The 22890-nt window shown below is 44.3% G+C and overlaps 1 protein-coding gene across 1 annotated transcript in view; it reads left to right on the top strand.

Annotated features, from left to right (window-relative positions):
- The window catches only part of grid1b (glutamate receptor, ionotropic, delta 1b), a 447082-nt gene that overhangs the window by 12321 nt on the left and 411871 nt on the right, over positions 1–22890 (top strand). The window contains exon 2 of the mRNA XM_063003856.1: positions 1407–1562. Coding sequence (XP_062859926.1) covers positions 1407–1562 — 156 coding nt within the window. The remainder of the gene's footprint in view (positions 1–1406; positions 1563–22890) is intronic.

Here is a 22890-nt window from a genome sequence, read left to right as displayed (position 1 = left end):
CTATGCAGCCACTGTTGGGCCCTTAAGCAAGACCCCTTACCCTATCAGCTCCAGGGGCGTCGAACAAAAGCTGACCCTGCGCCAAACAAGCTGTGATATATAGAAAAAGAATTTCATTGTACCTGATCATCCATAACATTAAAACCACCTCCTTGTTTCTACACTCACTGTCCATTTTATCAGCTCCACTTACCATATAGAAGCACTTTGTAGTTCTACAATTACTGACTGTAGTCCATCTGTTTCTCTACATAATGTGTTAGCCCCACAGGACCACCACAGAGCAGGTATTATTTAGGTGGTGGATCATTCTCAGCACTGCAGTGACACTGACATGGTGGTGGTGTGTTAGTATGTGTTGTGCTGGTATGAGTGGATCAGATACAGCAGCGCTGCTGGAGTTTTTAAACACCTCACTGTCACTGCTGGACTGAGAATAGTCCACCAACCAAAAAATATCCAGCCAACAGCGCCCCATGGGCAGCGTCCTGTGACCACTGATGAAGGTCTAGACGATAACCAACTCAAACAGCAGCAATAGATGAGCTGTGTATATAGTGCTGCTGTGTCTGATCCACTCATACCAGCACAACACACACTAACACACCACCACCATGTCAGTGTCACTGCAGTGCTGAGAATGATCCACCACCTAAATAATACCTGCTCTGTGGTGGTCCTGTGGGGGTCCTGACCATTGAAGAACAGCATGAAAGGGGGCTAAAAATGTATGCACAGAAACAGATGGACTACAGTCAGTAATTGTAGAACTACAAAGTGCTTCTATATGGTAAGTGGAGCTAATAAAATGGATAGTGTTCCTTCCTGACCTGGACAAAACGGAACACGGTGGCTTGGTGGGTAGCACTGTCGCCTCACTGCAAGAAGGTCCTGGGTCCTTTCTATGTGGAGTTTGCATGTTCTCCTCATGTCTGTGTGGGTTTCCTCCCGGAGCTCCAGTTTCCTCCCACAGTCCAAAGACTTGCGGTCAGGCTAATTGGAGATACAAAATTGAATGGAACTAAAGTGTGTAAAACATGACGTTAAAATCCTAATAAATAAATAAATAAATAAATAAACATCCTTTTTGACCTTGGCAAAGAGACCACTGTTCCATACCGAAGCATTTTGTTAGGCTCCACTTTCTTGCCAACAGGAACACTAAACTCCTGCCAGGCTTTTAATAATAGGACAATAGGACATGACTCAGCAAGGTGTGTGAACGGCCTTTCATTATTTACCAGAAGTTGTTTAAAGACCGGGTTTCAGCTGAAGGAACAGAAAATTTCATTCACGGTGTTTAGATGGAAGAAATCAATCACTGAATTGATCGCTCGATGGCGAGCCGCCGAGTGGAAAAGTCAAACGTTTATTCCTCTTTGCTTGGTTCGCTTTCCTCTCCGCAGGCGCCATCTTTGAGGAGAACGCCGCGCGGGATGATGAGATCTTTCAGCTGGCCATCTCGGACCTCAGCCTGAACGACGACATCCTGCAGAGCGAGAAGATCACTCACTCCATCAAGTTCATCGAACCCAACAACCCGTTCCAGGCCGTACAGGAAGGTAGGATGATGGTTCTTGTTCCAGGCTCTGTGGTCCCGATGCCCGTCTGCGCTGGTCCTGTACCTACTGTACCTGGCATATAGATGTGTAGAGCTGGTAACTGGTTAGGCTGCATGATTGACGTCTGGCCAGATGTTTAGCAGTGCATTTGAAGTGATTGTGTATTGCTGCTTTTCTTTAAACTAGATGGCCAAAAAGTATGTGGACACAAACATTCTCATTATTACGTCCAGATGTTTAGTTACATTTATGTCATTTAACACAATTATACTGAATACAGTTCAAGCAACCAAGGTTTAAGGATCTTGCTCAAGGGACCAACAGTGGCAACTTGGTGGTGGGGCTTGAACAAACAACCTTCTGATTACTAGTCCAGTATAGTAACCACAGAGCTACCGCTGCCCTGTTCATGTGTGAACCGTGCACAAAGTGATGCTTGTAAAGACATGGTATGATGAGGTTGATATGAAGGAGCTCCAGTGGCTTATTGGACACCAGAATTAATTGGAATGCTGACTGTATGGTCAGCATCAGTGCCTGACCTCACAAATGTTCTTCTGATCGACTGAGCACTGTTGTGGAAAGCCTTCTAAGCAGAGTGTGAATTATACAGTAACAGTTGTTGGGGGTGCGGGCGGCACGGTGGCTTAGTGGGTAGCACTGCCGCCTCACAGCAAAAAGGTCCTGGGTTCGATCCCCAGGCGGGGCGGTCCGGGTCCTTTCTGTGCGGAGTTTGCATGTTCTCCCCGTGTCTGTGTGGGTTTCCTCCGACAGTACAAAAACATGCAGTCAAGGTTAATTGGAGACACTGAATTGCCCTATAGGTGAATGGGTGAGTGTATGTGTGTGTGTGTGTGTCTGCCCTGCGATGGACTGGCGTCCCGTCCAGGGTGTTACTGTGTGCCTTGCGCCCACTGAAAAGCTGGGATAGGCTCCAGCACCCTCCCGAGACCCTAATTGGATAAGCGGTTGTTGGGGGTACCAAACAAAACCAAACTTTTGTGGGGGGTATTGATTAGGAGGGTCAGACCCCCCAGTCCCCCTCGTAATAGAATTTATTTGTCCTATATATATTTACACATGTGCAGTACAGCGAAATTCGTTCCTTACGTGTCCCAGCTCGTTTGGAAGCTGGGGTCAGAGCGCAGGGTCAGCCACTGTACAGCGCCCCTGGAGCCGAGAGGGTTAAGGGCCTTGCTCAGGGGCCCAACAGTGGCTGCATTGCAGGGCTTATTTAACCTTTATTATTTAACCTTCCAATTGATAGCCCAAAGCTCTACCTACTAGGCTACCACTGTCCCATGCGGTTCCATAGTAATTTGAACTATAGTGCTGCAAAGGTGAAGCCAATGCACCCATGGTTTCGGAATTGAGTGACCGATCAGTGTACGGTCAGGTGTCCAGATACTTTTGGCCTTTAGTTTGGATTGTTTGAGTGGCGATAAAAGCGAGGGCTACGTCAAGTGTTCAGATTGCGTACGGAACTGAAGAAGTGATCTTCTCACATAGATCTGGTGGATAATGGAGAAGTTCTTTCGGATGGATTTATCGGACAGGCAGGTGTTCTTACTGCGGTGAACGGGCGGCGTTTCGGGGGTTCGGTGCGAGCTGAAGCTTTAGACGGAAGTATTGAGTGCAGCCGAAGGACTCGATAGCACTTCTTCCACGTAATTATGATGGAGCTCGAGGCGGCTCAGGCTTTGTCTTCTGAGAGACGTGGAGAAATGGAGCGCTGTGGATCTTCTGATTATACTTAAGCACACAGAGAGCGATGATGGTGATGATGGAAATGATGATGGTCATTATACAGAGGAGGCTGTTATTTTCTTTGTACTTTCACACCTATGGGATGAAATTGACCTTTAGGTGTAATATGCTTCAGTCATTTGAACAAACTTCTGAAGTAAAGATCCAGGTGATCAATGTCTTCAAGCGTTTGTTAAACGACTCTGCGGCCTTTCGGTCGTTTTCAGACTCGGTTCTGTTCAAGTAAAAGTGACGTCATTTTTTTATATTGTATTTATGTTTTTTCTTCCTTTTTGTCTCAGTTTAGTGCAGATAGTCTTCAGCTGCACAGGAAGCAGAGCATTTACTCTATATGATTAACCTTTACATTTGGTAGCGACAGGTGTGGCTGAAACGCTTAAACTAAATAATTAGTAGCGTCGTCCAATTACTCTTCTGCTGCTGGGGACCCTGATCTCAACCGAGAAGGGTATATTCACCTAACACACGCTTCCTACGATGTGTGCGTGGTCAACCAACCCCTTCTTATTTGCCTGTACATTGGTGGATTAGTGTGTGAGGCCAGTTTTGCACATGGAGAGTCACACACTGATCTCCACGTTCCTCCACTTCTGTACAGGCCCCTCGAGTTACCACCCAGGGTCCTTATACATCATCAAAGACCCCGCCCCCTTCTTTTTTGTCTGGCTTTTTTGCCACCCAGCAGACTAGGGGCCAATTTTGTCTGCTACAGGCACTGCCAGTTGTGCCTTCTAGGGGCGCCCAGCTGACAGATAGCGGAGCCGAGATTCGAACCCCAGTTCAGAATCCCACTTGAAAACTAGAGAAAAACAGAATGAACGAATAACTGAACCAAATGTATAAAGCAAAAAATAGTGTGAGTGGTAAACACTGCCCCCTACATTACTTAAAGGATATTGGTTTAAAACATGAGTTCAGAATCCCAGCACTGGTGCACTAACAGAATATGGGATTATGGGAATACGGGCGTCCCTCTTGACGTTAATTTGCTGTAAATCATCCCAGATGCTTTGTGTTTGCAGTACGAATGAACGTCGAGGTAAACGTGGTTCTGTTTCTGGTTCTTTTAGCAGTGTTGAGATCTCAGAGCACTTCTTGTTCACATCAGACCTTCAGCACACGTTCATTTCAAGTTTAGTCAATTCTGACCATTAGCTCAACCGCTGAGCTGATCTTGAAAGGGGCGGAGCTTCACCTCGACCCATAACAAATGATTCTGGAATCATTTCCAATTCTTTATAGATGCTTAGCGCCTGATTTAATTTTCTAAGTTGATGCATTGAAAGCAAAACTGCTAAAGTCATAGGTACTTTGCTAACTTTCCAGTTCAGACCATGGCTTTATATCATAGCCGTGTGATGCCGACTGTATGCCAGGCTTTCATGTCCAGCGTCATGGAGTCTGACACCTTTCTATCAGAACCAGCATGAACTTCTTCAGCAATTTGAGCTACAGTAGCTCGTCTGTTGGATCGGACGACACGGGCCAGCCTTCGCTCCCCACGTGCATCAGTGAGCCTTGGCCGCCCATGACCCTGTCGCCGGTTTACCACTGTTCCTTCCCTGGACCACTTTTAATAGATACTGACCACTGCAGACCAGGAACACCCCACCAGAGCCGCAGTTTTGGAGATGCTCTTCACCTGTCAGTGGTCATAACGTTAGGCCTGCTTGGTGTATAATTATAATTGTGGGGAGGGGGTCTAAGTATTAATTGGGAGCGTGAGACTACCCCAATCCCCATCATATTAGAATAGAATAAAATGCCGTTCAAAGACACGTGGACGGTCGAGTTTCCAGTATGGACCGCGGCTTTAGATTGTAGCTGTGAGATCTTAAATCCTGTACAGTGTTTCCTCTAGAATTTGTTTCAACAGTGGTGGCAGGCACCCTCAACCCCCCACACACCCACGGCCCCCATCCGGTACGGCGCAAAATTTATTAAAAAGCAAAGAAGAATACATACACTACACAATGAACTTTACACACTATTTTCATATTTTATACACAGGGTTGGGGAGTAACTGCTTTCATGTAACAGTTATGTGATTAAATAAATATAAAATAAATGTAATTGTAATCTGTTACACTTAGTGAGAAAATCAAAATGTTGGTGATTACAAGGGTTTACACCCAATCATATATATATTCCCTTAAAGAAAAAAGCTTAAAGTGTGGCTGTGGATGGATAAAAAAATAACTTAATCGCATAACTTATTGTGATTAATCACACTTTTCTTTCTTAAGACTGAATCTTTTAATAAATGGATCTTTAAATGTAAAATAAAAGAATCAATGTAAGAACAACACAATCAACACAACACAAATTATATTTATATTCAATACTTTTATTAATTGCAACAATATTCTGTGATAAATTACAAGTTAAAATACTAGTAATTCTTTGTATGGGGAGTAATGAAACAAATACACGTGTAGTGTAGTATACATGACAAACTGGACAGAGGAACCTTTTTTCTTTATTATAATTATCTGTGTAGTTTGTAGTGCAGTGTAGTTTTGATGATTTCTGAATTAAAATCTCTTGATTTACTAAATAAATGTTGGGGTCAAACTTGGTCATATGATTAATCCGTGTTAAAAATGAACACATTAGCCTTGACAGCACTGTTTTAAAGCATAGAATCTAAACAGGCTCCATTCATTAGGCAGTACGTGCCAAACCGAAAGTAACATTCTAAATGTTTTCAACTGTAAAATCTAACTTAACGTTAGCTAGTTGAATCTACCTTTCTGTCTTTCCTCTCCTCTATTTCTCCCCCTCTCGCTCGCTTGTCAGGTGTGTAGTCATTTTTCCACTTCCTGTATTCCTCACTCCAAAATAAAAGCCCTCTGCTTTTGTAATTGTGGTTTCATGTAATTATATAAAATCTGATGGAACGGTGGCAATAATTAAGCAGCGGCGGGCCGCCACCGCAAAGTACATGTAGCGGAAACATGGCGTTGATTAGTGCACGTCAGACCTAAACGTTCCGACTAATGGGCTAAAGTTCCACCTAAAAGTCAAGTTTTATTTGTTGAGTGTCCATTTCTATTCATTATTCAGTTATTGAACGGTTGTTAACTGGTTTGCGGAAGCAAATAAGCGTCTATCGCTATTAAGCAACCACTGGTCAGTGGGATTCTACAGATATGATGAAAAAACTGTGCCGCTATTGGGCCAGTTGTTCTGAAGTGTTTACCCATCTCGATTCTGATTTTGTATAAAACGGTGTTGCTTAGGGCTCGGAGCGGTTTGTCCCTAAGTCGCTCCGGCGCTAACAGCATTAGCATTAGCAGGACAATGACGGATGACCTGGGTTGGTTTCTGTCAGGAGCTGAACAAGTACGCCATGTACCTACCACTCCGCCCGTCCTGTTTAATCTCAGCTCGTTCAGCCGACAAGCATTAGCCGATTAGCATTAGCAGAAGCTTCTCTGTTCTCGCTAATGATCTTCATTAGTGCTACGTTGCTAACTTTGTTCCGTTTGCTTCTCCTTTTTCTCACCGAACGGTGTGAAGTGAACGACTCCGCGCTGTTAAACGCCTATACGTGGTACGTGGGTGCAAATTGGAGCTAGCGGGAGTGTAACGAATCGTCTAATTAGCAGCAAGGTGGGAACGGGATTCGATGCTCGGGCCCGATGATGTAACGCTGCGTTTTATTTTTATTTGAGCACTTCAAAGGTTTCCGTCTCTTTGTGGGCGCCGCTGTCTTCGCTCTTTTCATGCCTGTGAAGCCGGTTGGCACCTGCAGCCAGACCTCAGCTGTGGGTTTGTGGATGTGTGAATGGGTGCATTCGGGGGAGCGGGAGGGGGGGGGGGTAGAATTAGGGAGTCTGGATTAGCTTTGAGTGTCGCTACGCTAGCTTCCAGCGCCAATTAGCTTATGAGAGGCTTTTTCTGTACAATGCTGTCTGTTCGGGGGTGCCAGGACGGGGGGCATCCCGGCTAAAAATGGCTGTCGTTGGCAAATCTGATGCTGGAACATGATCTGAAGGAGGGTGAGGTGCTACTCTTTTTAACCGAAAGTATGTAGACACCCCTCTGAATAACTGAGTTTAGGTGTTTTCGCTAACAGGCAATAAATTTGTGTGCTGCTCCTGTCCGGGGATGATTTGTGGTTCCAAAAGCTAAGAACCAGTTGTACTGACAGAGATGCTGTAGATGTTTGCTGGTAGCTGGTAATCTGAGGACCTGGGTTCAAGCCTTACTTTCAGTCAGTGCTGGTCTGCATGTGTTCGGTGGGTCTGACACAGATCATGTTTTAGTGTCAGACCCACCGAACACATGCAGAAGGTGGATTGGCTGCTGTATTTTGGGTAAATCAAAGTGCTTTGCTCTACAGTGGGCTAAAGCTTGATCCAGGATGTATTCTTTCTGGGTGTCACCGGACCCTGACCAGGATCATGGACCAGGCTCGCTCGCTTACTTACTCACTCGCTCACCCCCTCGCTCACTCACTTGATCACTCCCTTGCTCACCCACTCACTCACTCACTTGTTTGCTCACTTGCTTACTCAAATGTTCACTCACTTACTTGTTCGCTCACTTACTCACTCGCTTGCTCACTCTCTCGCTTGCCTGCTTGCTCACTCACTCACTCACTCGCTCACTTGTTTGCTCACTTAGTCACTCACTTACTCGCTCACTTGTTTGCTCACTTAGTCACTCACTTACTCGCTCACTTGCTCACTCACTTGATCACCCTCTCGCTCACTCACGCGCTCACTCGCTCACTCACTTGCTCATTCACTCACTAACTCATTCACTTGCTTGCACTCACTCTCTCACTCACTCCTTCACTCACTCATTTACTCACTCAGTCGCTCACTCACTCACTCACTCACTTATTCACTCACACACTCTCTTACTCACTCACTCACTTATTCACTTACACACTAGCAAGTGAGTTAGTGAGTGAGTGAGTAAGAGAGTCTTACTTACTCACTCACTAACTCACTTGCTCACTCACACACTCACTCACTCATTTGCTCGCTCGCTCGCTCACTCACTCGCTCACTTATTCACTTGCTCACTTATTCACTCACACACACTCTCTTACTCACTAACTTGCTCACTCACTCACACACTCGCTCACTCACTTGCTCGCTTACTCACTTGCTCAACTCAATTCACACACTCGCTCACTCACTCACTCGCTCACTTACTTACTTGCTCACTCATTTACTTGCTTGCTCACTCTTTCACTCACACACACACTCACTCGCTCACCCACTCACTCATTCACTCACTTGCTCACTCACTCACTCACTGACTCATTCACTTACTCACTCATATACTCACCTACTCACTCAGTCTCTCACTTGCTCACTCACTCACTCACTCACTCACTCACTGACTCATTCACTTACTCACTCATTCACTCACCTACTCACTCAGTCTCTCACTTGTTCACTCACTCACTCACTCACTGACTCATTCACTTACTCACTCATTCACTGACCTACTCACTCAGTCTCTCACTTGCTCTCTCACTCACTCACTCACTGACTCATTCACTTACTCACTCATTCACTCACCTACTCACTCAGTCTCTCACTTGTTCACTCACTCACTCACTCACTGACTCATTCACTTACTCACTCATATACTCACCTACTCACTCAGTCTCTCACTTGCTCTCTCACTCACTCACTCACTGACTCATTCACTTACTCACTCATTCACTCACCTACTCACTCAGTCTCTCACTTGCTCACTCACTCACTCACTCACTCACTGACTCATTCACTTACTCACTCATTCACTCACCTACTCACTCAGTCTCTCACTTGCTCACTCATTCACTTATTCACTCGCTCACTCACTCGCTCACCCACTCGCTCTGCAACAGGCTGGCCTTTCATTCTTCTTTACAGAACGGTAACGATGAAGGACGGCTCATTTCTCTGCCGTCGCCGTGGCCCCTGCATGTGAGCGCGAGGAGACGGATGGGCGCCATTATTCCGAATAGCTGGACGTGTAAAAGCTTCATGCATCAGTTCTCACACGCCGAGCCGTCAGGCTAATTAATTTGTGACCTCTTTTTGGGGTGCTGATTAAAATTACACATGAATCAGGAGTTCACTGAGGGATGTGAGCCGGTGTGTGGAAATATGCCGACTGATGCTAATCGAATACAGCCAGAGGGTGTCGAACCACTTTTTTTTCCTCCTAAATTTACACGCGTCACACTTTTCACCTACCAGACATAAACAAAACTCACCTGGTTAACATGCTGCCGAAACAGCGCTGTATTAGACCGGGTTTATACACTGGTACATTTGAGTCATTTTAGGTTTGCTTAGTGTTCACACTTGTGAGTGAGTTCATTTTATCAGCTCCACTTACCATATAGAAGCACTTTGTAGTTCTACAATTACTGACTGTAGTCCATCTGTTTCTCTGCATGCTTTGTTAGCCCCCTTTCATGCTGTTCTTCAATGGTCAGGACCCCCACAGGACCACCACAGAGCAGGTATTATTGAGGTGGTGGATCATTCTCAGCACTGCAGTGACACTGACATGGTGGTGGTGTGTTAGTGTGTGTTGTGCTGGTATGAGTGGATCAGACAGCAGCACTGATGGAGTTTTTAAACACTTCACTGTCACTGCTAGACTGAGAATAGTCCACCAACCAAAAAATATCCAGCCAACAGCGCCCCATGGGCAGCGTCCTGTGACCACTGATGAAGGTGTAGAAGATGACCGACTCAAACAGCAGCATTAGATGAGCGATCGTCTCTGACTTTACATCTACAAGGTGGACCAACTAGGTAGGAGTGTCTAATAGAGTGGACAGTGAGTGGACACGGGATTTAAAAACTCCAGCAGTGCTGATGTGCCTATTATTCCCATTTTAATTGACTTTTTACTGAATAATGTGATAACGTTCACATTTTTAAGCATTTTTTTTTATTAATTTATGCATTTTCTCCCTTTTCTCCCTGATTTAACGTAGCCAATTAGTCTTCCACTGCTGGGGAGCCTGATAGTGTTTGAGGAGGGTATATCCGCTTGCCCTACGCCCCCTCAGACATGCACAGTCCCACGATACCTCCTTTTCCTCCTGTGCCTCAATGGATTCGCACATAAGGCACCTCCAATTCTGTACAGGCGCCTCGGTCTTCTAACCAGGGTCCTTACACAGCGATTGAAGACCGCCTACTTATTAGTCCGTCTTTTCTCACCCAGCAGACACGGTGGCCAATTTATGTCTGCTGCAGGCACTGCCAATTGTGCCCGCTAGATGGCTCCCATCCGACTGGTAGCAGAGCCGAGATTTGAACTGGGATGCAGTATGACGTATATTTTGTATAACGTTTACTCTTACGTGACACTGCTCAACCTTAATTTCCATTTTCTTTCACTTATCACTGCGTTTTGTCAATACTGTGGAGATCTGTTGGTCTGACCAAACGTTAATGAGACATTTTACCTCGTACATTTACATTTTCAGCATTGAGTGGTGGGGCTTGAACCAGCAACCTTTTGATTACTCATCCAGTTCCTTGACCGCTGAGCTACAGCTGCCCTCATTGGTCCAGGTTCGACCTCATTGTGCTCGTTTTGTGTTTTTAATGCGCTCTGTTCTCTCACGACACATTTATTGTTAAACTTGTGACATCACATCCTGTGTTTGGTTCTTATTCTGTTCATTCATTTTCTTCCTTTTCTCCCAATTTTTAGGGCGTCCAATTTTTGTACCCAATTGCGTTATGCTTCCTCTCTACTGGTGCAAATCCCCGCCCCTGATTGAGGAGAGCGAATTGACACACCCCCTCTGACACGTGAGCAGTACCCGACTGCATCTTTTCACCTGTATGAGACGAGTTCATATGTGGATCAGCTTTGTGTACTGAGAGACACACCCTGATCAGCGCATTATTCCTCGACATTATTGTGCGGGTGCCATCAACCAGCCAGCAGAGGTCGTAATTGCATCAGTTATGAGGAACCTATCCGCTTCCCACCTTGTATGAAAAAAAGCCAAACGTTGTTCATATAGCCACCCAGCCCAGCCAGATGGCAGAGCTGAGTTTCAAATCGACGAGTTCGAGATGTCAGCTCTGGTGTGCTAGTGTGTTTTACTGCTGCGCCACCTGAGTGGCCTTATTGTGTTTATTCTTTAAAAACGAACCGAGACCCTGCTGTTCATTCAGAGCAGCAAGTTTGAGTTTAAAAGAAAGTGTTCACATTTACCGTGTCGAACCCGCACTGACAGATCAATCACACCAGGGTTTGTTTTAATCCATCCAAAGCCGACAAGTTCACCCTCTTTTACTCTGTATCGAGTGTGTATTGTGTTCTCGGGCGCCGGCGCTGCCCGCATCTCTGTGCCATTCGACAGGACAACAGTGTTAAATGTCAAGAAGTGGTCAGCAGGTACAGTCGCATATCTCTGAGGGAAACTCGGTCTGATCCTGGCACAAAGGTGCCATTTATCCTCATAACCGCCGTCTAAAAAACCCGCCGGCGTCACTCAGGAAGTTCAGATCCGCGCCGAGGTCTTTCAGCTCTTCACGGTGAAGCTGATGATCCTTCAGCTCACAGCCACGCTAATAAGGAGAATCAGGGAGCGGACGTTTTTCTCTCAGGATGAAAGAAGAGAAAGAAAGGTTGATTAACACCTGACTGAAGGGTGTTTTGTGCGTTGTTTCAGTGTGAGTAAAATAAGCAGCACTGTGAACACTGGAGTTGTAAAGGAGTGGGAGTTTTTGTTGGTTATAGGTTTACATCACATTTTAATGAAATGAAGCCTTTGAAGTACGAACTGTATAATGACACTCGACAGTCTGACGCTCAACAGTTTCATTTTTTCCCACATTTATTTCTTCACAAGTCGAGGCAGCAATAACGACTTTACTCTGTTAAAAACCGTTCTTTGGTGCACGGGTGGGACCTCAGCAGAGCTGTCGACCTGGCCGGGCGTTCACACAAACACAATCGCCTATGCGCCGCCCATATCTGAACAACAGGCTGTTCATCTGGCTGCTCAGCCTAGCCGGCAGGCAGAGCTGGTTCCAGTGGGTGTTTTTACCGCTGCACCACCTGAGCGGCCTAGCGGAACCCTTTTTCACCTATGCACTCTGCACAGGCACCTCACTATCTGCCAATCAGTGTCCTTACACAGCATTTGAAGACCCCACCCACATAGTCCGATCATCCTGCCCTAGCAAAACTGTGTCTGCTGCAGGCACTGCCAATTATGCCCGCAATTTTGGCGCCCAGTTGACCAGTGGCAAGACCAAGTTTCGAACCAAGGAATTCAGAATCTCAGTGCTGGTGTGCTAGCGGAATGTCCCACTGCGCCACCTGGGCACCTGGTGCCCGCTGCGATATGCGATCTCCCGGAACGGTCCCGCCGCCAGTGTGTAGGTCACAGGGAGTTTAGTGTACAGATCACAGCAGGTGATGAGAAGTGGGCGCAGATTGGACACATGTCAGAGGGGTCGTGCGGCGATCCAGCTCTCCTTGATCAGACTGGGTATTGCGCAAGCAGTAGAGGATTTACGATGAGGGATTTAAAATGACCAGATTGGTAGATAACAACGGAAAAATCTGAGAAACCACATCCAACCTTTCGTTCCCCTGACAGGCCTGGTGTCAGTCAAACCCGAGAGCTCAAACACTTCATAGCAGTGAGTTATAGTTTCAGATCAAGCGATATTTTTTAGTCGAAATGAGCAAATGTGATTTCTGTGCAGTGTTTTATTAAAATTGACTGAGAAGCTCTTATGTTTAGTTCTCAGCTGTGCATCTAACAAGCACAGGGAAGGTAAACAGGGTTCCTAATTGCCGCTGCAGAAGTGCGGCCTCTGCTGGCCGGTCAAGGTGCCTGTCTAAATGGTGGACATTTCACAGAGGGCGTAGCGTGACTTTCTCTGTTACCCCTTTTCCACCGACGAGAATTTGGCTCCGTTCTGGTTGGCAAACTTGATTTTGAACCAGCTCCGCGTGTTTCCACCAAAAAAAAGCAGTTCACCTGATTCATTTTTGATCCAGTTTGCCGCTGATATTCACTGATATTTTCAAAGCGATGAACTGTGTGATATAACGTGGTAAAAGCGACCCGGACAGAACAAACAACGCTTAATGTGAAAAATAAAGTGTAACGTGGCTTGTCGTACTAAAACAATGAGTGTTGAATTTCAGCAGTACAGAGCACTTATAACTAGTACAGAGCACTTATAACTAGTACAGAGCACTTATAACTAGTACAGAGCACTTACAGTATAACCAGTACAGAGCACCTTTAACCAGTACAGAGCACTTATAACCAGTACAGAGCACCTTTAACCAGTACAGAGCATTTATAACTAGTACAGAGCACTTATAACCAGTACAGAGCACTTATAACCAGTACAGAGCACTTATAACCAGTACAGAGCACCTTTAACCAGTACAAAGCACTTATAACCAGTACAGAGCACCTATAACCAGTACAGAGCACCTATACCCAGTACGGAGCACTTATAACCTGTAATAACTAAGAGAATGGAAGTTTTCTGTTTCTGTGTCGTACTTTTAGTACATTCAGCCACGTTACGATTTATTTAGGTGAAGCTTTTTCGACTTTCCCAAAAAGCGGATTCAGAACCCCGAGCTGCATGAACACCACACATGAAGTGAATACGGCTAAACACAGATACATGTGGAGCTTTTAGACTGGATTTGATGGTTATTTGACACAAATGGATGTTCATGTCATGGAACTTTATTGATGTTTTATCGCTCAAGCCGAGCAATGAGCAAATCGGCTATTTGCGCCGAGGGTCGCGGTGAGAACGAAGCGAAAAACGCTTCTCACGACAGTGAACTAAAGAAAACAACTGAGACAAACACGTCTACGTCTTCTTATCACCAAAAGTTGAGCTTTGATGCTTTTTACATAAAAGCGAACATCTGTAACAACAGCACAAATGCTCTCAGGTAACCTACATGCTCCGCCATCATGTTACTCCTCTTTACTTTCTTTATGTAACGCCCACTGTTGATGACGCAGGCTTGGTTCTCAAAAACTGGTGGAAACGTGCGGCGGTTCTCTACAAAACACCAAGGTTCGAAGAAACCCGAACAGAACCAGTTCAAGAACCAGAGTTCTTTTGGTGGAAAAGCGCTATGTGAAGTTTTACCTAAGACAAGTGAAAAGAAATAGCAGATGAGTTTGCACGTGTTGTATGGAGTGCATGCCAGTCTGTGCCTCTCTTGTCTATAATTGCAGGTTCCAGTAGGTTTCAGGATCCTGTTTGGAGTAAATTCTGCTCTGTGGAGGAACCACTGAAGGTTCCTTCCAGTTTTAGAATCAACATTCCATAAATCTTATTCCATTTCTGCTCGTCCTGTGGAGCAGAAATGAGTTACAGTTCTGCACTCGGGAGCTTTTTACTGGTTTCAATTTGAAAGGATATTTATGAGGCGAGGGTTGAAGGATCTTCTGAATTATCTGTAGGGACAATAAACGCTAGATTTCTTTTTAGAACCAGAGGAGCTGGAAGGTTCAGATCTTCAACAGACTCTGTCCATAAGGACGTCATGTTAGGCAGAGAATAGGAAAGAGGATTATAGGGGAGATTTAGCGATGTGTAATTCACCAAATCTCATCTGCTGAACTGGATGGAAAGTTCCGGGAGATTTATGGCGAGTTCAGAAGGTAAAAAATCATCAGACTTTTTCAGGCTTGTTTTTATCTCTGGCTTCTCACCAGTCTGTTTTTTTCATTCTCCTCTCTGAGGAGACACGTTTGACTGCACTTACGTGCGACTACTTAATCTGTCAGAATTCTCCATCCTGACATTCTCACTGCTATTCAGAGAAGGATGAGAAAATAGATCTCATTGTTTTTTTCTCTCTAAATGTTTTATTATTTCCTCTGTAGCCGTGTGATTGAAGCTGTGTGATTCTATCTTTAGATAAAAAAGAAAAATTATAATAATAAAGTAGCAGATTTGAGTTTATTGTGTGTTGATTGGATGATGTGGTGGTTTAGGAACGTCCTCATTTTCACCGAGGGCCACATCTGCATTATGGAGGCTCTCAAAGTGTCGATTGTAACGTATCCTGCTGTGTGTGATTGCAGTCTGCATTTTAGTTAACATTAAAACCACCTCCTTGTTTCTACACTCACTGTCCATTTTATCAGCTGTTCTTTAATTGTCAGGACCCCCACAGGACCACTACAGAGCAGGTATTATTTGGGTGGTGGATCATTCTCAGCACTGCAGTGACACTGACATGGTGGTGGTGTGTTAGTGTGTGTTGTGCTGATATGAGTGGATCAGACACAGCAGCGCTGCTGGAGTTTTTAAATACTGTGTCCACTCACTGTCCACTCTATTAGACATTCCTACCTAGTTGGTCCACCTTGTAGATGTAAAGTCAGAGACGATCACTCATCTATTGCTGCTGTTTGAGTTGGTCATCTTCTAGACCTTCATCAGTGGTCACATGACGCTGCCCACGGGGCGCTGTTGGCTAGATGTTTTTGGTTGGTGGACTATTCTCAGTCCAGCAGTGACAGTGAGGAGTTTAAAAACTCCATCAGCACTGCTGTGTCTGATCCACTCATACCAGCACAACACACACTATGACTGGTTGATTAGTTTATCGATTCCTGAAGGGAAATTTCAGTGTTACGGCAGCAATTCACAATTATCACAAGTATCACACAACAACACGTCAATGTAGTGCAAAAATATATATATAAAATATATAATAATAAGAATAATTAGCACTGTCACATGACTTCCTGATTCCTCATTACTGTGTCCATTTAAATACGGATAGTGTCACTAAACAAGCCAATGGGAGGGTTTGTAGAGCTCTGGGCAGATCTCAGAAACGGCCCAATTGGTGAGTTGAAGCCATTTCTAGCCAACTTCAGGTCCTAGGAGCATCTGTAAAAACAGTTGTCCACAAATACAGTGAGCGTGGAACAGTGGTCTCTAAGAGGAACATTCAGGATGTTCAGATGTTCTGATCTACCATGAATTAAAAGCTTGTTTTTCTATTTTATTTATGCATTTTCTCCCAATGTAGTGTAGTCAATTTGTCTTCCACTGCTGGGGGATCCCTGATTGCAGTTGAGGTGGGTATATTGCAATCATATACAATATAGTAATTAGAAGGTCGCTGGTTCAAGCCCCACCACTGCCAGGTTGCTGCTGTTGGGCCCTTGAGCAAGGCCCTTAACCCTCAATTGCTCAGATTGTATACTGTAACTGTACCGTAAGTCGCTTTGGATAAAGCGTCTGCTAAATGATGAAAATGTAAATATTGCTGCTCACACCTCCTCCGACCCGCGTGCAGCCCTTATCGGAACCCTTTTTCACCCATGCACTCTGCACAGGCCCCTCTTTATCTGCTATTCAGGGTCCTTACACAGCGTTTGAAGACTCCACCCACACAGTCCGGTCATCCCGCCCTAGCAAAACCGTGCCTGCTGCAGACACCGACAATTATGCCTGCTAGATGGCGCCCAGCTGCCCGGTGACAACGCTGAAATTCGAACCGAGGTGTTCAGAATCTCAGCGCTGGTGTGTTAGCGGGACCCAACAGTGGCAACTTTGTGGTGGCGGGGCTTGAACCGGCAACCTTCTGTTTACTAGTCTAGTACCTTAACCACTGAGCTATCACTGGCCCAATTAAGTCGCTGATTGTCTGGTCAGACAAGCCGGTAGCTATTGTCGAGATGAAGGAAGCCACCGAAACCGGCTGTTCAAGCGCCACCTCCCTCTGAAAATCACCAGTCTGGAGGATGACGATAATATTACTAAATGAATAAATTATAAAGCAGCGGAGGTATAAACGAGTTTGCGGAGCACGGTGGCTATTAGTGCGTCTTAAATGCCGCAGGTCGGCCAAATGCCACCGATCGCTTACTTTCTTCTCCTCGCACTTCCATCTGTTATCCGAGCTAATTCCTGTTTTCCCCTCCGCTTCTCACTGGTGTTTTTCCCGCCGCGTTTGCGCTAGTAGATGTGCTTTACGGATTTGCGGAAGTCAACTTTATTTAACGATACACTCTACCCACGATGCGATGCGATTCACGATACTGGGTTCACGATAAGATTTTTCCTGATTTTTTAAAACAAAATGAAATTGAAGAAAAATTATGACAAATTATTTATTATTTCTCTTAATTATTATTTAAATAGCATAAAATACTGTATTTGTGCTTATGTTTTATTTATCTAAATAATGAATGTCAGATTTCGATTGAAGGGCAAGGAAGCTACGTTCTCTTGATCGCCCCGTAGGCACGAGTGACTAGACGCGGCTGTTAGCCTGTGCACTTTTTAATTGGTGTCTGGTGTAGAAATCGGTAGCGGGAATGAAGGGAAATTGCTGAGTCATACTGAAGGGAACGTTGGTATTGACACTTCTGGGGGCGGTAGACGCAGCAGCAGGCTCAACTCACTCTGTATATATTTATATGATATACAGCACTTATAGATCGCGCACGGAGAAAGTACGCTAGCACACTTCTGCTAAGATCTGGGGATTCAGGGTTAGAATCTTAGCAGTGCTGTCGGCTGGCTGGGCGTATACATGGTCTCACTGTTCACAGTCATGGACAACAAAAAGCCAACAACACTGTAGTTACTGTAAAGCATGGCGGTGGTAGCACCTGTACAATTCCTTGGTGAAATTCTTCAATCTTTGAGGCAATTGTGTGCTCTAACACTACCCAAGACATGTTAGAACTATTTTAGAATTGGCTTATTTAAACTCTGTCAAAAATATATGGACTTTACTGAAAATACCGGTTGAAAACCCCCAATTCTGCCAAATAGAGTGGTCCAAGGTCCACTCAGAGTTGATTAAAATCTCTGTGAACACATGTTGTATTTCGAGCGTGTAAGGATGTCAGTGGGTAGCACTGTCGCCTCACAGCAAGATGGACCTGGGTTTGGATGAACGGGGATGGCCGAAACAGCCTAGCCATTGGGAGGTGCAGGTCAAGTCACATTTATTTGTTTAGTGCTGTTTACAATAGATCATCTCAAAGCATCCATTACAGCATCCAGGACCGACAGACCAAAAAACCCCTGTTGAGCAAGTCAAGGGCGACAGTGGCAAAGAAAAACAACCTTAAAATTACAGGAAGAAACCTTGAAAGGAGCCAGACTCAGCAGGGACCTCCATCCTTCTTGAGTGGCCTGGAGAATAATTTAATGGAATGGAACTTACACAAATCATACATATACAAAATTAAATTGAACTAGAAGTTGTAACCAGGGCCAAGAAAAGTGCCACATTTCACGGCAGTCAGTAAATTACACTCACACATTGAATGATGTCTGTGTTTTGCCCCCCCCCATATTAGAGTATGCTGAGTTTGTAAAGTAAGAAATAAACTGTACATAGACAAACTATCAGGAGCAGCAGGGGCGTAACTACCGGGGGGCAGGTGCACTGGGGCCCATGGCGGGGGGCCCTCCATGACATGAACTCAACCCCCCACCGCACTGCCCCACCATTGGCTGCACTTGCCAGGTCGTTATTATTATATTTCAATATTGTAGCGGTGATATGTGAGTGACATTCAACTCAGCCAATCAGAATGCAGCACCCGTTTTATACATGTGCGTTTGGACGTTCTGCAGTTTGTTAGTTTTCTATATGAGACTCACCGTATGGCCCCAGTATTGAACCCAGTAGGTAGTTCTGGTGCTGGAGCTAGGCAGTCTAAAGTGTCGTAACGCTCATTGAAGTCCTGACTAAACAGATAAGTGAACTCTACCTTGTCGTGTGCCTTCATTCACACACACTCCACAACTGCACGCAACAAAAGACCTGTAGCATCCCCGCCGGACGATATATAGATAGATAGATTAGATATACAGTGTATCACAAAAGTGAGTACACCCCTCACATTTCTGCAAATATTTCATTATATCTTTTCATGGGACAACACTATAGAAATAAAACTTGGATATAACTTAGAGTAGTCAGTGTACAGCTTGTATAGCAGTGTAGATTTACTGTCTTCTGAAAATAACTCAACACACAGCCATTAATGTCTAAATAGCTGCAACATAAGTGAGTACACCCCACAGTGAACATGTCCAAATTGTGCCCAAAGTGTCAATATTTTGTGTGACCACCATTATTATCCAGCACTGCCTTAACCCTCCTGGGCATGGAATTCACCAGAGCTGCACAGGTTGCTACTGGAATCCTATTCCACTCCTCCATGATGACATCACGGAGCTGGTGGATGTTAGACACCTTGAACTCCTCCACCTTCCACTTGAGGATGCGCCACAGGTGCTCAATTGGGTTTAGTCCATCACCTTTACCTTCAGCTTCCTCAGCAAGGCAGTTGTCATCTTGGAGGTTGTGTTTGGGGTCGTTATCCTGTTGGAAAACTGCCATGAGGTCCAGTTTTCGAAGGGAGGGGATCATGCTCTGTTTCAGAATGTCACAGTACATGTTGGAATTCATGTTTCCCTCAATGAACTGCAGCTCCCCAGTGCCAGCAACACTCATGCAGCCCAAGACCATGATGCTACCACCACCATGCTTGACTGTAGGCAAGATACAGTTGTCTTGGTACTTCTCACCAGGGCGCCGCCACACATGCTGGACACCATCTGAGCCAAACAAGTTTATCTTGGTCTCGTCAGACCACAGGGCATTCCAGTAATCCATGTTCTTGGACTGCTTGTCTTCAGCAAACTGTTTGCGGGCTTTCTTGTGCGTCAGCTTCCTTCTGGGATGACGACCATGCAGACCGAGTTGATGCAGTGTGCGGCGTATGGTCTGAGCACTGACAGGCTGACCTCCCACGTCTTCAACCTCGGCAGCACTCATGTGTCTATTTTTTAAAGCCAACCTCTGGATATGACGCCGAACACGTGGACTCAACTTCTTTGGTCGACCCTGGCGAAGCCTGTTCCGAGTGGAACCTGTCCTGGAAAACCGCTGTATGACCTTGGCCACCATGCTGTAGCTCAGTTTCAGGGTGTTAGCAATCTTCTTATAGCCCAGGCCATCTTTGTGGAGAGCAACAATTCTATTTCTCACATCCTCAGAGAGTTCTTTGCCATGAGGTGCCATGTTGAATATCCAGTGGCCAGTATGAGAGAATTGTACCCAAAACACCAAATTTAACAGCCCTGCTCCCCATTTACACCTGGGACCTTGACACATGACACCAGGGAGGGACAACGACACATTTGGGCACAATTTGGACATGTTCACTGTGGGGTGTACTCACTTATGTTGCCAGCTATTTAGACATTAATGGCTGTGTGTTGAGTTATTTTCAGAAGACAGTAAATCTACACTGCTATACAAGCTGTACACTGACTACTCTAAGTTATATTCAAGTTTCATGTCTATAGTGTTGTCCCATGAAAAGATATAATGAAATATTTGCAGAAATGTGAGGGGTGTACTCACTTTTGTGATACACTGTAGATATAGATATTTATACATATATATACATACATACATACCTATAAACACACACATATATATATCCTGCCAAACAGTAAATATATAGCAAACACTGATATATATGGAATGAAACTGATATATATGGAATAAAAACTGATATAAATGGAATGAAAACTAATATATATGGAATAAAAACTGATATATATGGAATAAAAACTGATATATATGGAATGAAAACTGATATATATGGAATGAAACTGATATAAATAAATGAAAATTTTTTATGAATGAAAATTATATATATGGAATGGAACTCGATATATATAGAATTAAAAACTCATATATATAAAATGAACTTGATATATATGGAATGAAACCAGGGCTGGGGCTAGGGCCCCCGGATATTCTCACGAATGAAAAAAATAAACCATATATATATATATATACTGTATGTATATATATATATATATATATATATATATATATATATATATATATATATATATATATATATATATATATGTTTTTTTTTTCATTCGTATATACAGTATAAATATATATATATATATATATATATGAAATTTGTTCAGGGGGCCCCACATTTTTTTTTTGCACTGGGGCCCATGAGCTTCTAGTTACGCCACTGGGGAGCAGATTACTTTACTGGCTTGTTCTTTTGAGACGTAGCACAGAGATGATCAAGTGTGTAGAGAAGTGACACTTTTACATTGATTATTGGGATAAAATACACTCAATACGTAAACACATACATCAAACATTGTCAGCACACTACACCACAAAAAAGTCTGTTACACTAACTTAATTACCATATGATTGCTAGGACCCGCCTCATATTGCACCTTATATTTTGTTAAATTGCTAAACACAGGACACTGCTCATTTTACGGTCTGTGGCATGATTTTTTACAACCGTGAATTAGGTAGGGCCTTAGTTATAACAACTGTAAAGGATAAAAAAGCAATTTGAGTTCTTCAATAATCAGTCCAGTCTGTGATAAAGTCTGTAGTAAGTTCTGGAGTTTTTCAGTGCAGACACAGCAGGTGTCCGTCACATCTAGCAGGAGCAGCACTGTTGCCACGGCAGTCTCAATTTGCAGGTTCAACCCCAAATGGGTAAACTGGTTTCCGTCAGAACCAGCTTCAGGCCCATATTGAAATATATGACATAGTATATGCACCTATATCAGTAATGGTTTTTCCACACGTTTTACCATTTGAATGGTTTAATGATATTCTGCACTGTAGAGGGAGAATCTAATCTTTCTTTGAGGTAAATTGTTTTGGTTCATTTCAATTATTTTCTCACACATTTGTTGATAAACTGGATGCTGCTTTTGTACCAAACCATGATTACAATCACATCGTTATTTAGTTTTTTCACCTCATTACCAGCCCTAAATTGTCCCCGTCCCAACTTTTTTTGGAATGTGTTGCAGGCCTGAAATGCAGAAATGGAGGTATATTAACAAATACATACTGTCCCAACTTTTTCTGATTTGGCTTGTAGTTGAAATGTGAGATGAAATCATTAAGAGTAAAATGTCAGTTTTGCAGAGGTGCATTGTCAGTGCGCTCTCACTGCAGGTCCCAAGCCTGGATAGAAGTAGGCGGGTTTTGTCAGGAAGGGCATCTGGTGTAAACACTGTGCCAAGTCTGGTATACAGACCCGATTTGCTGTGGCGACCTCCTAAATACAGAAATATCCAAAAGAAAAATAAACAGTATTCATAGATCGTTGATGTATGCCATGTGTGTAGAGCAGGAGGAATTATGAGAGTAAATCTTCTCCACCCACAGTCGATGCCCTTCAGACCCTCCATCATTTCTATGTGCATTCGTTATGATGAACCCGGGCGTCCACTTTGAAGCGCCTGCGATGGTTTCAGAAACTCCGGTAATGAGGAGGAACATGAATATTCCTCGTCGTAATGGATGTTGAAGACCCGGCGCCCACGCCGATGGTTGGAGGCTAAATTCTGAGTCAGAGAGAGTGAAATGCGAAGAGGTTAAGATCTAGCAGATAAACCTCGACACCTACAGACACAGCTGAGCCTCCAAAGGCAGATCCAGATCAACCACGCGGGCAGAACGTTCATCAGGTTCCTTAGGTTTCGCTTTTTATTATTCAGGG

The sequence above is a fragment of the Trichomycterus rosablanca genome, chromosome 10, assembly GCF_030014385.1.
Source record: "Trichomycterus rosablanca isolate fTriRos1 chromosome 10, fTriRos1.hap1, whole genome shotgun sequence".
Taxonomy (NCBI): Eukaryota; Metazoa; Chordata; class Actinopteri; order Siluriformes; family Trichomycteridae; genus Trichomycterus; species Trichomycterus rosablanca.
This window is presented reverse-complemented; position numbering and strand designations above follow the sequence as displayed.